Source organism: Natrix helvetica (assembly GCF_964273705.1).
Source record: "Natrix helvetica genome assembly, chromosome: 1".
Lineage (NCBI taxonomy): Eukaryota > Metazoa > Chordata > Lepidosauria > Squamata > Natricidae > Natrix > Natrix helvetica.
In genome coordinates this window covers 339925749-339943741 of record NC_138548.1, presented here as the reverse complement: position 1 = coordinate 339943741, position 17993 = coordinate 339925749, and the positions used below count along the sequence as shown (strand labels likewise).

The window sequence follows — 17993 nt, the reverse complement described above, 5'->3', positions numbered from 1 at the left end:
GAAATGCCTGCAAGAAAAAAAAAAAAAAACCAAGCTCAGGGAAGCACCAAGGACCCTACAGAGGGATGTTTCTTCAAATATGCAGGACTTTAACAGGATAAAATGGAAGCCTTCCTAAAACAAACTGGTAGCCAACTGAGAATACTACTAGCTTTCATCTCTGTCAAAACACAGCCTCTATTTTCTTCTCTAGTGAGAATTTATGAATATATTTCAGGGACAATGACTCTGTCCCTGACAATGAGTATAGCAGTTCCAGGAACTGAGCTTCAAAATCATACTGTGATTTCCCCGAAAATAAGACAGCATCTTATTTTATTTTGAACCTGAAATAAGCACTTGGCCTTATTTTCGGGGAGATCTTATTATTTGTGAGGTGCAGGAGGCGGCGAGCGTGGTCGCCTCATGGCTGCTGCTGTGTTGTTGCAATATTTTCGTGGAGGGCTTATTTTAGGGGGAGGGCTTATTTTAGCACATGCACTCAAAAACCTGATTGGACTTATTATCTGGGGAGGTCTTATTTTTGGGGAAACAGGGTAGTACAGGAGCAAAGTAACTGTTAATCTGCATACAGCTTGCAGATAGACTCCATCGATAGCTGAAATTCCAAGCATGGTGCTTTAAAGTGGTTATCTGGAGTATATCATACTTAAAGAGTAAAAGGATCTCCTTAGTAATCCTCAATGCTATATTCTTGGCATTCATTTCACCCCTGGATCCCCCGAACCAGTAATAAAAAAATGCTTTAAAAGGTTTTTTTAAAAAAAGTTCCGACGATCAGCTGTGCGGCAATCAGCTATGCTACTTGATTGTTGTTAAAAAAAAAAAACTTTTTAAAGCATTTCTTTTTACTACCGGTTCTCCCAAACTATAGTTTAAAAATGCTTTCAAAAGTCGGGAGTGTCACTGCGTTAATTGGTTTGCTAGCTGTGTTGAGATTTATTGTGCAGGTCTACAGTTCTTATCTGCAAGTGATTTAGTGCGCCTGCTCCTTCACATTCCTTTACTTCCTCTTCTGATCTTCCGTTCGCCTGCCAAGAGGGTGGGCAACATAGCTCTTGCCAAAATGTAGTTAATTGAGTTAGCACTTTTGTATTTTTATTTTCTTTTATATTAAAAATGTTTTTATTAGATCTTGCTTCGGGTTTATTTTTTGCTTGTTTTCAAAAGTATGCTACCAGGAAAAGCCACGATCCACGCTTCGTTAATTCAGGGTGGAACTCCCCCCCCCTTAACAGGGAGGTCCTGCGTGCTCACATTGCTACCGAACCAGTAGCAAAGGTAAGTGGATTTCCCCCCTGTCCTGATCCTCTGAAATGTAACTTTTTAAAATTGAGATTACTGCTCTTGGGTGTGCTGACAAATTTAAAGAACTTATGAACATGGCGTTGACAATTGTTGTTCCAAACTTTTGGAAGGTGTTACCAGAACTTAAGTGGAGACTAAAAGAGGCAATAATATTCAGCCACACCTTTTGGGACAACTCCCAGGAAAATGTAAAATACTTTCGTTGCATCACTATGGGCCGATGTTGTAACCCAACCTGCATGAAGAAAGCTTTTCGGAAACAATTATTTATTTCATAATGGCCTATATGATATAACATGCTTTGAAGGTTATGGTCCTGTAATTACTTTCCTGTGAATAAGCCTTATTGAACATCACAGGACCTGCTGATCAGGAGAATTTATAAGACTGTACTATATAGATCCATGACCTTTCTCTTTTCAAGGAAATATAAGTTTTATTTTTGAAGAGGTCATATTCTTTAAATTTTATCATCAGTCATTAGCAAAACCTTTACATCCACTGATAACAGTATTTAAGCTGTACCCCTTTGGTCCTTGGGACAGGATCCAGATACCAAAGACCCATGATGGCAAACCAATGGCACACGTGGCACAGCTGGCATGCAGAGCCATATTTGGTGGCACGCCAGCTGTCAGCTCTGGCCCGCATGCGTGCATCGGCCAGCTGTTTTTCATCCTCCTGGAGGGCCAAGGGAAGCCATTTCTGCCCTCGCCAGGCTTCAGGAAAGCCTCCGGGGGCTGGGAAGGGTGAAAAATGACCCCAATGGCTATCCGGAAGGTGACCCATTGAGACCATTTTTCACCCTCCCCAGCCTCCGGAGGCTTTCCTAAAGCCTGGGAGGGCAAAAACAGCCTGCCCCGGCCCCGCAGAGGCTTTCCGGAAGCGGATCACTTCCAAACTTCTGGTTGGCCTGTTGGGGCCATTTTTCACCCTCCCTAGGCTCCGGAGGCTTTCCTGATGCCTGAGGAGAGCAAAAAACAGCCCTAATGGTCAACTGGAAGCTCAGAAATGATCCGTTTCCAGCTTCCAGAGGGCCTCTGGGGGAGGCTGTTTTTGCCCTCCCCAGGCTTTAGGAAAGCCTCTGGAGCCTGGAGAGGGGTTGTATGTACCTGCGCAGGTGGGCAGGGAGATTGAGTGGGCATGTGCATGCACACGATAGCGCGCGCCCGCACAATTTTGTTTCGACGTAAGAAAAAGGTTCCCCATCACTGCCATAGACCAAATTGGGTACTGTCTTCCAAATTTGCATGTCCTCTAAAATTGGAGGTGGAAAGTCAGTACGGGTTGTCCTCAACTTATAACCATTCATTTAGTGACCATTTGAAGTTGCAATGGCACTGAAAAAAGTGCCTTATGACAATTTTTTACACTTATGACTGTTGCAGCATCCCCATGGTCACGTGATCAAAGTTCAGACATTTAGCAATGTTTGGCATGTATTTTTGATGTTTGCAGGGTCTTGGGGTCACTGATTTGTTTGTTTATTGGATGTATATGCCGCCCTTAAAAAAAAACACATATTACAAAAGTTAAAAAGGAAATTAAATAATATCCAAAAACAAACCCATTTAATATTAACGATTAATTTTTAAAAATTAGATTAAAATTAACAATTAAATTAATCATTTATTTTATTCTGTTCAGGCCAGGCCAGCTTGCTGGAAAACTTTTTAGGGTGCGTCGGAAGGACCGGAGGTCAGGGATTATGTGAAGCTCCGGGGGCAGCTCATTTCAGAGGGAAGGCACTTCCACAGAGAAGGCTCTCCCCCTGGGGGTCGCTAGCCGACACTGTCTGGCCGATGGCACCCTGAGAAGGCCAACTCTGTGGGATTGCACTGGACGGTGGGAGGCTACTGGTGGCAGTAGGTGGTCTCGCAGGTACCCTGGGCCTAAGCCATGGAGTGCTTTAAAGGTCATAATTAGTACCTTGAATCGCACCCGGAAAACAACCGGCAACCAGTGCAGGCCACCTAAAAGGGATGTAACATAGGAGCACCTAGGTACCCCCATGATAACCCGGCAGCCGCATTCTGGACCAGCTGAAACTAACCAAGAGGGACACGGGTCCAGCACACAAGTGGCAGCACTGAGTCTCCCTATAATCCCATCCATGCCCTTATGGGTCACAGGGTCAAATTCATCCCAGATAGTCTCCATAAGCTTCATCCCCGTCGACTCACCCGAATCTACCCAGTCAGAGTCCAAGCCTGTCCAGATCTGAGCGATTTTATCCTGCAGATACTGAACAAATTTGTCAGCCCTACCCTTCAAGGGGTCTTTCCCAGTTCCTTGGTTAAGTAAGGAGTGGGTCATCCTAAACAGGGTGGCTGGGCAGTTATCTGCGGACGCAATAAGAGAGGAAAAATGTTGCTGTTTTGCCACTTTTATTGCCACTAAGTAGGATTTAATATGAATTCTTGCTAGTGTTTGATCAGATTCGGACCGGCTGGCTCTCCAACCACTCTCTAGATGTCTTTTCCGGCGTTTCATCTCCCGGAGCTCCTTGGTAAACCAGGGAGCTACCCGGGATCGATACCAGGTCAGAAGCCGCAAAGGCACAATGCGATCAAGACCCCAGTGGCCGTCCCATCCCAGGCTTCCACTATGGCTTCGGTCGAGCTGTGAGCAAGGGATTCAGGAAAAGTCCCAAGCTCTATCAGGAACCTTTCAGGGTCCATCAGGCATGTGGGGCGGAACCATCTAGTTAGTTCCGCCTCCCTGTGGCAAGGGGTAGCAGTATGGAAGTCAAGCCTGATGAGGAAATGATCAGACCATGACAAGGGTTGAATAGAAATATCCCCTAAATCTAGATCATTCATCCACTGCCCAGAGACAAAAATCAGGTCGAGCGTGTGTCCCCTGTTATGGGTGGGATCTTGAATTAACTGAGTTAGGTCCATAGCCATCATTGAAACCATGAACTCCTGAGCTGACTCGGATGTCTCGCCAATGGAAGGCAGATTGAAATCCCCCAGGATCATAAGCCTGGGGAAATCAACTGCCAATCCGGCTAACACATTCAGCAGCTCCGGCAGGGCCAATGAAATGTAGCAGGGAGACAGGTATGTAACAAAAAGGCCCACCTGATCTCCAGGGCCCCATTTCACAAAAAGGGACTCACACCCACCTAGCTGAGGCACAGTGACCTCCTGAGGTCCAAGACTTTCCCTAATAACCACCGCCACCCCCTGCCCCTTCCCTGGGCTCTCGGCTGGTGAAGCACCCGGAAACCTTGTGGGCATAATTCACTAAGGGGAACACCCCTCTCATGGCCCAACCAGGTCTCCATAATGCACGCCAGGTCCGCTCTACCCTCTTGTATGAGGTCATAAATGAGGGGAGCCTTATGTACCATGGACCTGGCATTAAGCGACACCAGCCGGATACCAGGGTCCTGTAATCCCGAGCACCCGGGGGTGCGAGAAGGGTGATGAGGGTTGGAACGCGCGATCTCTCTTAAACAGCGAACCCGCATCCCCCAAACATAATTTGGCCCTCGGCCCCCACCATATCTGCCTCTCTCACAAACAGGATCACCTTTTGTGATCATCTGACAAACAGAGTCAATGGGGAAGCCAGATTCACTTAACAACCACGTTACTAACTTAACAACTGAAGCGATTCCCTTAACAACTGTGGAAAGAAAGGTCGTAAAAATGGGTAAAACTCAATTAACGACTGTCTTGCTTAGCAATGGAAATTTTGGGATCAATTGTGGTTATAAGCGGAAGATGACCTGTAGTTCTCTGTGCCTTATCTTAGTGGAAACATCAGCACTATGCTTCCTTCTCTTGGGTTTACTTCTAGAGTTGGAAGAAGAAAAAGGGAAGTTCAGACACTATGAAGCAGATTGGAGAAAGCTTTGGATCCAAATATTTCCAAGATATATCTCCACCTTAACCCCTGCCCCCCCCCCCCGCCAGCTAGGGAGATAGTAGACCATAGATTAGTTTCTAACATTTTCATTGTACCATTTGTAGCAGGGAGGATTAAAACACGTAAACAGGGAGGGAGAGATCCAAATTTAATCTTCCTAATTTTAAGTGTTTTGCATTACTTTTTTTTTTACTTTTTATTATTCTTTAAACCACTGGATGCAACAGTGAGATGGGTGGCGTACAAATTTAACAAATAAAATAAAATTCCCTCCACCTAGCTTCCATGAGACAAATGCATTCATAAACTAGTTGAAAAATTTTCAGAGTCTTACCTGAGAAGGGAAATATCATCAGGACTCTGCTCTTACTTTTTATTTCTCCTGCAGGTGTTGATATCTGCATTTTGAAGCAGGGTTGAGGTGTTTTTAAAAACCCAGTTGGGATGTGCGGAGGCGTAAAGGTAACTAATTCTTCCTCCCACTCCTACAAGTCTTTGGAAACTGAAGTGTTCTGGAGCCTGCTTGCCTCATATTCCTGTGTCTTCCACCAAAAGATAAAAGATTCTGTGATGTAATCATCAGGGCCAAAGAGTATTGCATCCTTCGATCCATTCCTTGTCTGGGTAGCCTCCAAGGCTAAATCAAATAAGCATCATGTTTCATTTCACTGAACACCTCCCATGTTTTGAAAGTACATGGGCCTTCAATAGATAGTGTGTCAATCTTCTGCTAACTCAAAATGAAGACAATCAAAAGAAAAATCTAAGGATACAGCAATGAGAAACAATCTCCACCCTAAATGTAGATAATAGTAATTTATTTGAAGAGCACCAACCCAACCAGTTAACTGAAATGTCTTCAGAGATAGTAGTTCAAAACTTGTTTGATGGTGGAGTCTCTTGCAGAGTGGCAGGCAATGTCACTAGACGAGATAGGACCAGTCTCTAAGCAGTCCATAAGAAGGACTAGCGTCTCGGGGGTAGGGTCTGCAAGCAGTTCTGGCAGCGGGCAGCAACTCAAAGCGTCGGTATGCCCCAAGGTTGAGCCTGGTCGATAGACAAGGCGATAGGTGTAGGCCACTAGGAAAATAGTCCATCTGGTCATTCGCAGCAATAATGACACAGGAGTAGATCGGTCCTCAGCCAGCAAGCCCAGTAGCGGTTTGTGGTCTGTAATGAGTTCGAAATCACGGCTGTAGAGGTTCTCATGGAACCTATAATGCTTTGGTAAGGCCACACTTGGAATACTGCATTCAGTTTTGGTCGCCACAATGTAGAAAAGATGTGGAGATTCTAGAAAGAGTGCAGAGAAGATCAACAAAGATGATTAGGGGACTGGACATATGAAGAACGGTTGCAGGAACTGGGTATGTCTACTTTAATGAAAAGAAGGGGAGACATGATAGCTGTGTTCCAATATCTCAGGGGTTGCCACAAAGAAGAGGGAGTCAAACTATTTTCCAAAGCACCTGAGGGTAGAAGAAGAAGCAATGGGTGGAAACTAATCAAGGAGAGAAGCAACCTAGAACTGAGGAGAAATTTCCTGACAGTTAGAACAATTAATCTGTGGAACAGCTTGCCTCCAGAAGTTGTGAATGCCCCAACACTGGAAGTCTTTAAGAAGATGTTGGATAGCCATTTGTCTGGAACGGTATAGGGTTTCCTGCCTAGGCAGGGGGTTGGACTAGAAGACCTCCAAGGACCCTTCCAATTCTACTATTGTATTGTATTGTATTGTATTGTATTGTATTGTATTGTATTGTATTGTATTGTATTGTATCTAACCTTTTTACACCAGCCACTGCAGCCAAAGCCTCATGGTCCAGCTGGCTGTAGTTTCGCTCGGCAGCGGACAAGGTCCTTGAGTAATAAACTATGGGTGCCTCGGTTCCATTGGGCATGCAGTGGCTGAGGACAGCTCTGATGCCAAACGGGGAAGCGTCGCAAGTTAACACCAGTGGCAGGGTCTGGCTGTACTGAACCAGGAACATGTCTGCTGACAATAGTGTCTGTACTGTGGCAAATGCAGCTGCTTCGGCTCTGCCCCAGGACCACTTCACGTTCTTTGCTAGGAGACGATGTAAGGGCTCAGCAACGGTGGCTTTCTGTTTAAGAAAGATGCTGTAGAAGTTAAGGAGCCCGAGGAACGCCTGCAGCACGGTCTGATTGCGAGGTGTAGGGGTGTCCTGGATTGCTTTAATTTTTTTAGTGGTTGGGTGAATTCCAGAGCCGTCGATAAGGTACCCTAAGAATTCAACCCTTGGAACGTTAATTTGGCATTTTTCTTTTTTGAGACGGAGGTCTTTGCTCTAATTCTGATCAAAACAGTTCTTTTTTTAAAATTAAAATTTTCAATAAGTTTTACAATTATCACGCCTTCCCTCTTCCCGCCCTCCCTCCCTCCGACCTCCCAGAGCAAAGTACAGGGTATAAACATTTAACAACCATACGCTAAGATAAGCTAACTAATTTTAACCTATTACTATACTTGTGCTTTAACTCCCTCTTTATTAAACTAGTTTTGAATAAATTGTAATGTCCTTTATGCCTTCATTCATACGCTAACTGAAATTTTTTAGTCCGGTATTTATTTTGAATGTAGTCAATCCATCTTATCCAATCCAGCTTGTACTTCTCATCCGAGTGATCTTTCAAATACGCTGAAATTTTGGCCATCTCAGCTAAGTTTGCTACTTTTAATGTCCATTCTTGGATGGTAGGCAACTCTTCCTTCTTCCAGTATTGCGCCACCAACAATCTTGCTGCCGTCGTTAGGTTCAAAATCAGGTTAGTCTCTATAACAGTACAGTCTGAAACTATACCTAACAAGAACAACTGGGGTGTAAACGTTATCCTCTTTTTCAACATATTTTGAATAACCCACCATATTTTTATCCAAAATGCTTTAACTTTTTTACAAGTCCACCAGATATGGTAGTACGTGGCATTAACACAATCACATCTCCAACATTTAGATTGTAAGTTCGGATACATGCAGGCTAGCCTTTTTGGATCCAGATGCCATCTGTACAACATCTTATAGAAATTCTCTCTCAAGTTCTGGGCTTGTGTAAATTTTACATTTCTTACCCAAATCTCCTCCCATGTTTCCATCATTATTGGTTCCTCGAAATTTTGTGCCCATTTTATCATACAATCTTTAACTAGTTCTGTTTCTGAATCTATTTCTATCAATACATTATACAACCTTTTTATCTGCATTGGGCCCTGATCCCTAATTTGTTTTATCAAGTTATCCTCACTTTGGATAATACCGAGTTTCTGGTCTTTTTTCCATCTAGCCTGTAACTGACCATACTGGAACCAAGTTTGAATTATCCTTTTGTCTCTTAATACATTCAGAGATTTCAGCTGCGGCACACCTCTGTCCATACTAAGGAGTTCTGCATATGTAGTTAGATCTTGTTTTTGTTCTATACTTATATTCTCTATAGCATGTCTAGGCACTCCCCACATAGGTATTTTGTTGTTTAACCTATATTGATATTTTTTCCAAATACGCAATAAGGCATTCCTTAAAATATGACTTTTAAAGATCTTACCAACCTTCTTGTCATATATTAAGTAGGCATGCCAGCCATATATCAAATAATAACCCTCAATATTCAATATTCTATCCTCTGTTAGGTTGATCCAATTGCTGATTGTTGCTAAAACTGCTGCTTCATAGTATAATTTTAAATTGGGCATTTTTAGGCCTCCTCTTTCACGTATATCTTGCATTATTTTAAGTTTTACTCTCGGTTTCTTTCCAGCCCAGACAAAACTGTTAATGCCTTTTTGCCATTCTTCCAAATTTGTGTCTTTTTAAAGTATTGGTATCATTTGAAAAAGAAATAGAAACTTGGGCAAGACATTCATTTTCACTGCTGCTATCCTTCCCAGCAAAGACAATTGTAGTTTTTTCCATTTACTCAATTCTCCCTGTATTTTATGCCATAATAGTTCATAGTTATACTTATATAGTTTCCCATTTGAAGTTGTAATACAAATTCCTAAGTATTTAACCTTTTTTACTATCTCACATCCTGTTACTCTTTCTAATTCTTTTTTTGTTTTCGTAGTCATATTTTTAGCTATCATCTTTGTCTTCCCTAGATTTACTTTAAACCCAGATACTTGACCATATTGATTAATTATATTCGAGTCCCTTCGGGGAGAGGGGGTGGCCTATAAATCAAATAAACTTTAAACTTTATATTCATTAGACCTATAACTGATTCCCCGGGCTGAGTTAAAGTTACAACCAAGTCATCCGCAAATGCTCTCACTCTATATTCGTAGTTCCTAATCTTAATTCCTTGTAGTTCATCAGATCCACGTATTCTATTCAATAACAATTCCAGAGTTAAAATAAACAATAATGGAGATAGGGGACACTCCTGTCTTGTACCTTTTTCAATCTTAAAAGATTCTATTAAGCTTCCATTAACTATAATTTGTGCTGTCTGTTTCTGGTATATTGCTTTGATAGACTGCATGAAATACTCTCCGAACTGCATCCTTTGTAATGCTTTTATTAAAAATTGCCAGTTAACTTGATCGAATGCTTTCTCCGCATCTAGGAATAGAAGCACTGCCGGGACCTGGTTATATTTTCCCAAGTATTCCATTATATTGATAATCTGTCTTACATTACTTTTCATTTGCCTTCCCTGTATAAAACCAGACTGGTCATTGTGAATTGTTTGTTGCGCAATTGGCATCAACCTATTCACCAATATTTTAGCAAAAATTTTGTAGTCTGTGTTAAGTAGTGAAATAGGCCTATAGTTTTTTGGCTGGGTAGGATCCTGTTCCTCTTTTGGAATCAATGAAATAAAAGCTGTTTTCCACGATGGTGGAGCCCTGCCTTCCATTTGAATTTTATTAAATAGCTCCCTAAGAGGTTCCAACATTTCTAGTTGTAGCTTTTTATAATAAACCTCTGTCAGGCCATCTGTGCCAGGTGCTTTACCGACTTTTAACTGCTTAATTGCCAGGAGGATTTCCTCTACAGTTACAAGTTGATTCAATCTTCCCCTTTGCTCATCTGAAAGTATAAGAATTTTCTCTCTCTCCAGATATCGGTCTATATCTGACCCTTGTATTTTATCACCAGCATACAATCTGGTGTAAAATTCTAAAAAAGTCTTTTTAATCATATCCTGTTGGAAAACTTCCTTCCCTTTATATTCTACTTTCTCTATATTACGGGATCTTTGTTTTTTCCTTAGCATGTATGCTAACCATCGACCCGGTTTATTGGCATTACAAAAAGTATTATGTTTAGCATATAAAAGATCAGTGGCTATCTGGTCCGACATTAACATATTAAACTGTCCTCGCAGTAAAGTAATTATCTCTTTTGTCTTCTTATCGTCTGGTTTAGACATTAACTCCTGCTCTTTTTTTTAATCTCTTCCTCTAATTCCCTTTGTTTTTCCCTTTGTCTACGCTTATGAACATTATTCAAATTTATTAAAACACCTCTCATGTATGCTTTACTTGGGTCCCAAACCATTTCCATTGATATTACCTTATGCATATTAAAAGCAAAATATTCTTTCAATAGTTTTTTACATTCCGTAACATTTTTTCCATGTCTAAATAAATTTTCATTTAATCTCCAAGACCTCCTGGGTCGGTCTCCATATTCAAATTTCATCCATACCGGGTTGTGATCTGTTAAGGTTCTCGGACATATCTTAGTCTTCTGTACCCTGGAAAAAAGATCATTTGTAATTAGTATAAAGTCAATTCTGGAAAAGGATTGGTGCCTATCGGAAAAAAAGGTAAAGTCCCGTTCTTTAACATTCCGTTCTCTCCAAATATCCCTCAGTTCAAAGTCATCCATCATATAAAAAAAAAGATTTAGGTAGTCTTGTTTGTGTTCGTGTGTTTTGCAAGAGTCTCTTCTTGTCTTCAACCGGATCCAGTACTCCATTCCAATCGCCCAGTAAGACGCAGGATCTATAGCCCCATTGTGTTAATTTGGTGTGAAGCAACTTATAAAAATTTTCTTGTTGTTGATTGGGAGCATATATTCCTATTAAGAGAATTTTCTTCCCTTCTATTAGCAATTCAATTGCAATGTATCTGCCTTGAGGATCTGCTTCAACTAGTTCAGCTTTTAAGTCTTTTCTTAAATATATAACTATTCCATTTTTCTTCTCCGGGGCAGATGCTACAAAATGCGATCCCAGTCTTGCATTCACCAAGTATTTCTTGTCCTGCGTTCTAATATGTGTTTCTTGTAAGCAAATTACATCATTTTAAAATTGTCTCAAGTAGTGAAATATTTTTTTCCTTTTTTGTGGTGAATTTAAACCATTGACATTCCATGTTAGAAATTTAGTTGTCATCCTTGGCACACTGAAGCTTTTTAAGAGCTGCCTGGAAATCTTGCTGGGACTTCACCTTTGGTCTAGCTCCTCCCACTGCTTCTGTGCTCGTGCTTATGTTGTCTTGAATTGCGATCTGGGCTTGTTGGGACATTAATTCTTGTTCTTTACGTTTAGTAGCCGCGCGGGTTTGTCTCTGTTCCATAATTTCTTCTGCTTCCTGCAGTAGGCTCGCGCCCCTAATTTGTTCCTGGTTGTCTTGCTGCCTGGGATCCTCTGTCTCTTTTCTCTCTTTGGGACCTGGAGATGGGGGGCGTCCTGCCTTTAGTACCATGCTATAGAAATCTTTTGCCTTCCAAACAGAGTTAAGACGATATCTTTCTCCCATGTAGTTCACCACCAATCCAACTGGAATCTCCCATCTATATTGAACCTGACGCTTTCTAAGTTCATCCACTAGAAATGCATAGTCCTTTCTGGATCTCAACATTTTGGGAGGGATTTCCTTCAGTACTGTCACTTCTTGACCTGCCACTTGCAATTTATTTTTATAAGTTGCTTGCAATATCTCATTCCTAATTTTCCTGGTTACAAAATAAATTACAATATCTCTTGGCAGTTGTCTTTGTCTAGCAATCCATGAATTAACGTGGTAGATTTTATCCATTTGCCAGAGGCATTCAGCCCTTGGCTCCCCAGTTAGTTGGACCAGAGCATCAGCAAAAATCCCTCTTAAGTCTTCTTGAGCATGTTCCTTTAACCCCCTTATTCTCAGGGCAAATTCCACTGACTTATATTGCATCATCGTAAGCTCCGCCTCTGACTTATCCATTTTAGTTTGTGCCTCCACAAGTTTGTCATCCAGCTTTATATTAGCCTCCTTAATTTCCTCCACCTTCTCATCGAGAGATGCCACGTAGCCAAATAATCCTTTAAGTGCCTCAACTATATCCTCCCTTATCTCTTGGTTACGTGTTTGAATTAAGTCCTTAATACCAGATATTTCATCAGAGACATCTTTAAAGGCACTTGTGATTTTCCCCTCCATGGCAACTGCCTGTTCTTTTAGTGCATTTTGTAAATTACTTTGTAGAGCCTCCAGTGTCAGGCTTTGTGTTTGTGTTTCCACCGGAGGTAATAAATTCTGTAACCTTGATGTTTGGGCTGGTGAGCTGCCCACACTCTTTGATGTATTAAATTTTGTTTTAGAAGCCATTTCAAAATATTTAGATCAGGCTTTCAAACAGCCACCTTATTCAATCCAGAAAGTCCAAAGAAAGTATTCTTTGAAGTCTGTCGGCCACACTAACAGACACTTAACAAGTGCTAATCAGTTTCCCACTTCACTTTTGTTTTCAACACACCCTTTGTTCCTCCGGCGCCATTTTTTAAAAAGTTCCTTTAAGTTTAAAGAAAGAGATATAATCTACGGAGTTAAGGCTGGTACTTGCATTTGTTGGTCTCCTGGTTTGCTCTGCCAGCTTCTCATTCAGATGTAAAATAAACTTGAAGTTGCTGGTGTGGACGCTGCCTTTTGTTCTGCAAATGCAGAGGCGTCCCGTGATGAGGAGATCTTCAGGCTTCCTGGGGAGTTCGCACCTTTCATGCCACATAATTGCTCCTGGGGCCGCTGGGCGAATCTTCCCTCTGCCAGAGTGCTCACCTCCCCCCCTTTTTTCGAGGGGGAGATTTTCAAACTGCTGGACAGCTGATTTATGCTATCCTAGCAGCTTGTTACTCAAACACAGGCTGGTGTTCCAAAGAGAACGTCTTCCAAGGACAGCGGCGCCACAGGAAGTCCCAAAAACAGTTCTTAAATGTTTGAAAAGTTGCGCCTCACTTGCAGCCGATACCAAGATGTTATCAAAATAGGGGACGACTCCTGGAATCCCCTGCAAAAGCCGTTCCATGGCGCTTTGGAACAGCCCAGGGGCGATACTAACTCCAAATTGCAGGCGGTTACATTTGAATGCACCCCTGTGCGTCACAATGGTTTGGCCTCCACCGTAGCGCCATCTACAGGCAATTGTTGGTATGCCTATGCCATGTCTAATTTAGCAAATACTTTGCCGAGGCCTAAGGAATGTAATAAATGCTGTACAATGGGTACAGGGTAAGCACTTTGTTGTAACGCTTTATTGATTGTGCACTTGTAGTCCGCGCAGATGCAGTCAGACCCGTCAGATTTGACAGGTGTCACTATAGGGTTCTCCCAGCATGCGTGATCAACTGGCTCTAGGATTCCCTGGCCCATGAGCTTGTCAATTTCCAGATCAATTTTAGGGCGGAGAGCGAAAGGTACTCTCCTGGGTTTTAGCCTGATAGTGGCTATGTTGGGGTTCAAATTAAAAGAGATTGGGGTCCCCACATAATTACCTAGACCAGTGCCAAATACGTCCTCGAACTCCTTAAATAATTCTTCGGCGCTCTCCTCTTTCAAGGCATTGATACCGGTCACTTCTAGGCCCAGGGCTTCAAACGAGTCAAGCCCCAGGAGGCTCTACAGGTCACCGCTGCCACTGTCACTGGGAGCTGGCCACTGAAGTTTTTGAGTTGCACCCGGAAGGTGCCCTGGCCCAAGATGGGGACTCGGTTCCCCTGGTAATCGCGAAGGCGGATGTCGGGCACGTGTAGAAGCTGTTTCTTCAGGCTAGGGATAGCCTGCTTGAATGTAGACCACGGCATGATGTCAATGATGACCCCGTGTCGATTTCCATCTCGCATGGAGAGCCCTCGATGAGGACTGTGACCCTCAGTTTTTTGGCCGCCTTGTGTGGACTTAGCCGATTGAGGTGTGGTGGGTGACTCTGGTGTCGCCCTCTGAGCGCCATGGTGGTGGCTGCCATGCCCCTTGGTTGGGCCTCTGCTGGTGGTTAGGTCAGCTTCTGGGCTATCAGGTCATCATGGGGTGCTCGCTTCTGCAAACCTTGGCGATGTGCCCCTTTCACTCGCAGCAATGGCAGATGGCATTGCAGAAATGACAAAACAATCTGGCATGGTCTCCTGTGCAGCTTGTGCAAGGCGGGAAATGTGGTTCGAATTTGCATGCCGGATTGGAACGGCTACTGCGCATGCGGCAGCTGTCATCTTCACTGTCTGAGCCCTCGGCCTCTGTAGCCTCGTGAAGTACACATGCGCTCTTTTGCACATCTTGTGGAGTGCTTTGGCGCTGCAGGGTTTCTGTAGACTTAATGGCAGATTCGGATGCCCTGGCTTCGTCCAAGGCAATTTGTAGAGTGAGATTAGATTTGGCAAGTAATCTCCTCTGTAAATTAATGTCCCGCACACCGCATATGATGCAGTCAAGTATAAGTTCATCTAGGTCTCGGAACTCGCAGTACGCTGTGGCCTTTCTTAGTGCCACAATGTACTCGTTGATCGATTCGCCTTCCTTCTGATTGCGAATATTAAATTTGTGCCGGCGGATGTCCTTAGATGGCTTGGGAGCATAGTGTGTCCTCAGTGTCTGTTGGAGCACTGACCAAGCGACCGATTGTAGTGGTGTTGGCTCTGATAGGTCTTTGGCTGTTTTGAACACTTCCCATCCACAGTAACCCAGGAACATGTTCTTCTTGCGGCCTTCAGAAAGGCACACGAGATCGTTGGCTTCAAGGAAGCAGTCAAACATCAGCATATATGATTCCCAGTGCTCAGTGACTAGGTTGTACAGAATCGGTGGGGCGTGCATGGCCATTTTGTGTTCTGAGGGTATTTTGAGTTTGTCGCTCAAAAATGGTTGCTCGAAGCTGCGCTGCGCTCCGGGCTGGATTTACTTGCTGGATTGCTACGCTCTTTTTGGTTTGCCTAGTTGCCTTCCAATCCCATCCTCGTCGCCAGTGTTAAATCGGATAATGGAAAGGAACACTCAGGCTTAGGCAACAACAGCTCTTTATTGTAACAGAACAAGTATGTACAATCCAGCGAAGGTTCAGTCTGACAGCAGCCCTTTTATAGGGAGCGCCCAGACCCTTCGACCAATGAGATTGAATCTCTGTTCCCACCAGAACAGAGGACCTTGGTGGAAACCATTATAACAGTTGCTAACACTACCAAAGTTCTAACATTGGGAAAAGTGAAAGAACAGAAAAGAGGACAATCAATAACCAGGTGGATGGTCCATGTTACAATGGTGAAAGATGCACTATTGGAAGATCTGAAATATTAGGTTGGAGAGAAAATCTCTCAATGTGTGTCAGACACAGGGAGCCAGATGGACTCCATGACCAGGTCAAAGTAGCTGTTTATTGTTTTTCTCCTACTTATAAGAATCTCATCAGACTAACTAGGGCTGACATGATGGTAGTGCTCCAATATTTGAGGGGCTTCCACAAAGAAGGGGGGGTGTTTCAACCTATTTTCCAAAGCACGAGAAAGCAAGACAAGAAACAATGGATGGAAACTAATCAAGGAGAGAAGCAACCTGGAATTAAGGAGAATTTCCTAACAGTGAGGACACTTAACCAGTGGAACAGCTTGCCTTCAGAGGTTATAGGGGCTTCATCACTGGAGGTTTTTAAGAAAAGACAATCACTTGTCTGAAATGGTATTGGCCCATGATGGCGAACTTATGGCATGCGTGCCTCAGGTGGCAAGTGGAGCCATATCTAATGGCACGCAAGGCGTTGTCCTATGTCAGCTCCAGTGTGCATGTGCGCTCTGGCCAGCTGATTTTCCGCCTTCTGGAGGGCGGGGGAGGCTGTTTTTGCCCTCCCCAGACTTCAGGAAAACCTCCAGAGTCTGTGGATGACGAAAAACAGGCCCAATGGAAAGCCTCCTGAATGGAAAACCTCCTGAAAACGGGCTGGTTTTTGCCTCCACAGGCTCTGGAGGCTTCAGTGAGGCCTGGGCACACGTGCGGGGGTTTGTGCATGCATGCGTGGGGAGGAGGGCATTGCATTATGAGTGTGGGCGCCCTTTTGGCAACCGAGCAGAAAAATGTTCGCAGTCACTGGTAGAGGCTCTAGGGTCTCCTTTTTGAGCAGGGGGTTGGACTAGAAGACCTCCAAGGTCCCTTCCAAGTCTGTTATTCTGTTAACCGCCGTCTCTTGGATACAGACAGATAAAGGCTTCAGTAGTCTAGCTAGCTATTTCCTCTCACATAACAACTCTAAACTAGTCTCCTTTTTTACTTTCCCCTCTATTCCACTCTAGATTCCATGACAAAGTGGATGCCAATGACTTGGCAGGACCTAATCAATCCCTTTAGCAAGAGGATCCCAGGGAAATTGTAAGAACCTACTGGCTGAGATCGAAGACTGAGAATTCTGCAGGTTGCTGTCCTGGAAGGCATACAATATTTCTTCAGATATCACCATTTACATTTCTTTCTCCTTGCTTTGGGATACGGTGAATCACCTTCCCAACATTTGCTTTTATCTGCAATCCAATAAGTTGGAATATTATCCCTGAAACTTGTAGCACAATAATGTAATTTTTTTTCCAGGTGACACAAGATACATAAGTGAGAGAGACGTAAGATGCTTCCAAAGATTTATTTCTTTTTAATTATGCTTGTCCTGGAATTCAGATCGTAGTTTGGATTGGAGTCAGATGCACATTTTACAAACATTCCCACACTTTTATCTCACCTAATCTGTAGTAATTTACAGGGTAGGATCTATGAGTAATATGAAGTATTGCAGTATGAGATAGCTGATTTCGTAGATCAAAGATGTGTCAATTGGCAGAAACCTGTCTGGTTTTCGATCTACAATAGAATGGCACAATTCTCCTTCAGTTTCTTTTTTCTGGAAAAGAAAAGAACAGAAAAATAAGAAAAGGAGAATGGAATTCATTCAAAGTTTACTAACTGCCTACATTCCCAATATGCCGACATTTTGTATAATTTCTATCCAATTTACGTAAGAACTAATAACAGTCCCTTCTGCGCATGTGCAGTGCTTGCGCATTACGTCAGGGTGGGTGGGCAGAGCCTCCCGCAGCCGCCGCTACCGGTTCACCCAAACCAGAGAGAACCGCTGAATACCACCTCTGGTGTGGATGCAAAACAAACAAAGTCTCCCAGGGAAAAATGTGGCAAAATTCTCTCTCAGCATGGCTTGTTCATCTCTCTGACTTTCCAGGGCATAATTAAGCATTGTACGGGTAATCCTTGAGTTATGACCACAATCGGGACCAGAACTTCCATTGCTAAGCAATTGAATCATGTCTGGTTTGTTTTGCCCTGTTATTAATCAAATCGTTACGTGAATTACGTGGTCGTTAAGCCAAACCAGATTCCTCTTTGACTTGGCTTGTTGAAAACTGGCTGAGAAAGGTGCAAATGATGATTCTGTGACCCGGGAAGTCTGCAACTGTTGGTAAATACATGTTGGTTGTCAAGCACCTGAATTTTGATCATGTGACCATAGAGATGCTGCAACAATCCTGTGATAACTGGTCATAAGTCCCTTTTTTTAAAAAATGGCACTATTGTCACTACTTCAAACAGTTGCTAAACGA

General features: G+C 43.1%; 1 protein-coding gene across 1 annotated transcript in view; it reads right to left on the bottom strand.

Moving 5' to 3' along the window:
- Positions 1 to 17089: 17089 nt before the first annotated feature.
- Positions 17090 to 17993, bottom strand: part of LOC309383414 (uncharacterized protein) — a 38476-nt gene continuing 37572 nt past the window's right edge. Inside the window, exon 7 of the mRNA XM_081935941.1 lies at positions 17090 to 17278. Coding sequence (XP_081792067.1) covers positions 17265 to 17278 — 14 coding nt within the window. The 3' untranslated portion in view covers positions 17090 to 17264. The remainder of the gene's footprint in view (positions 17279 to 17993) is intronic.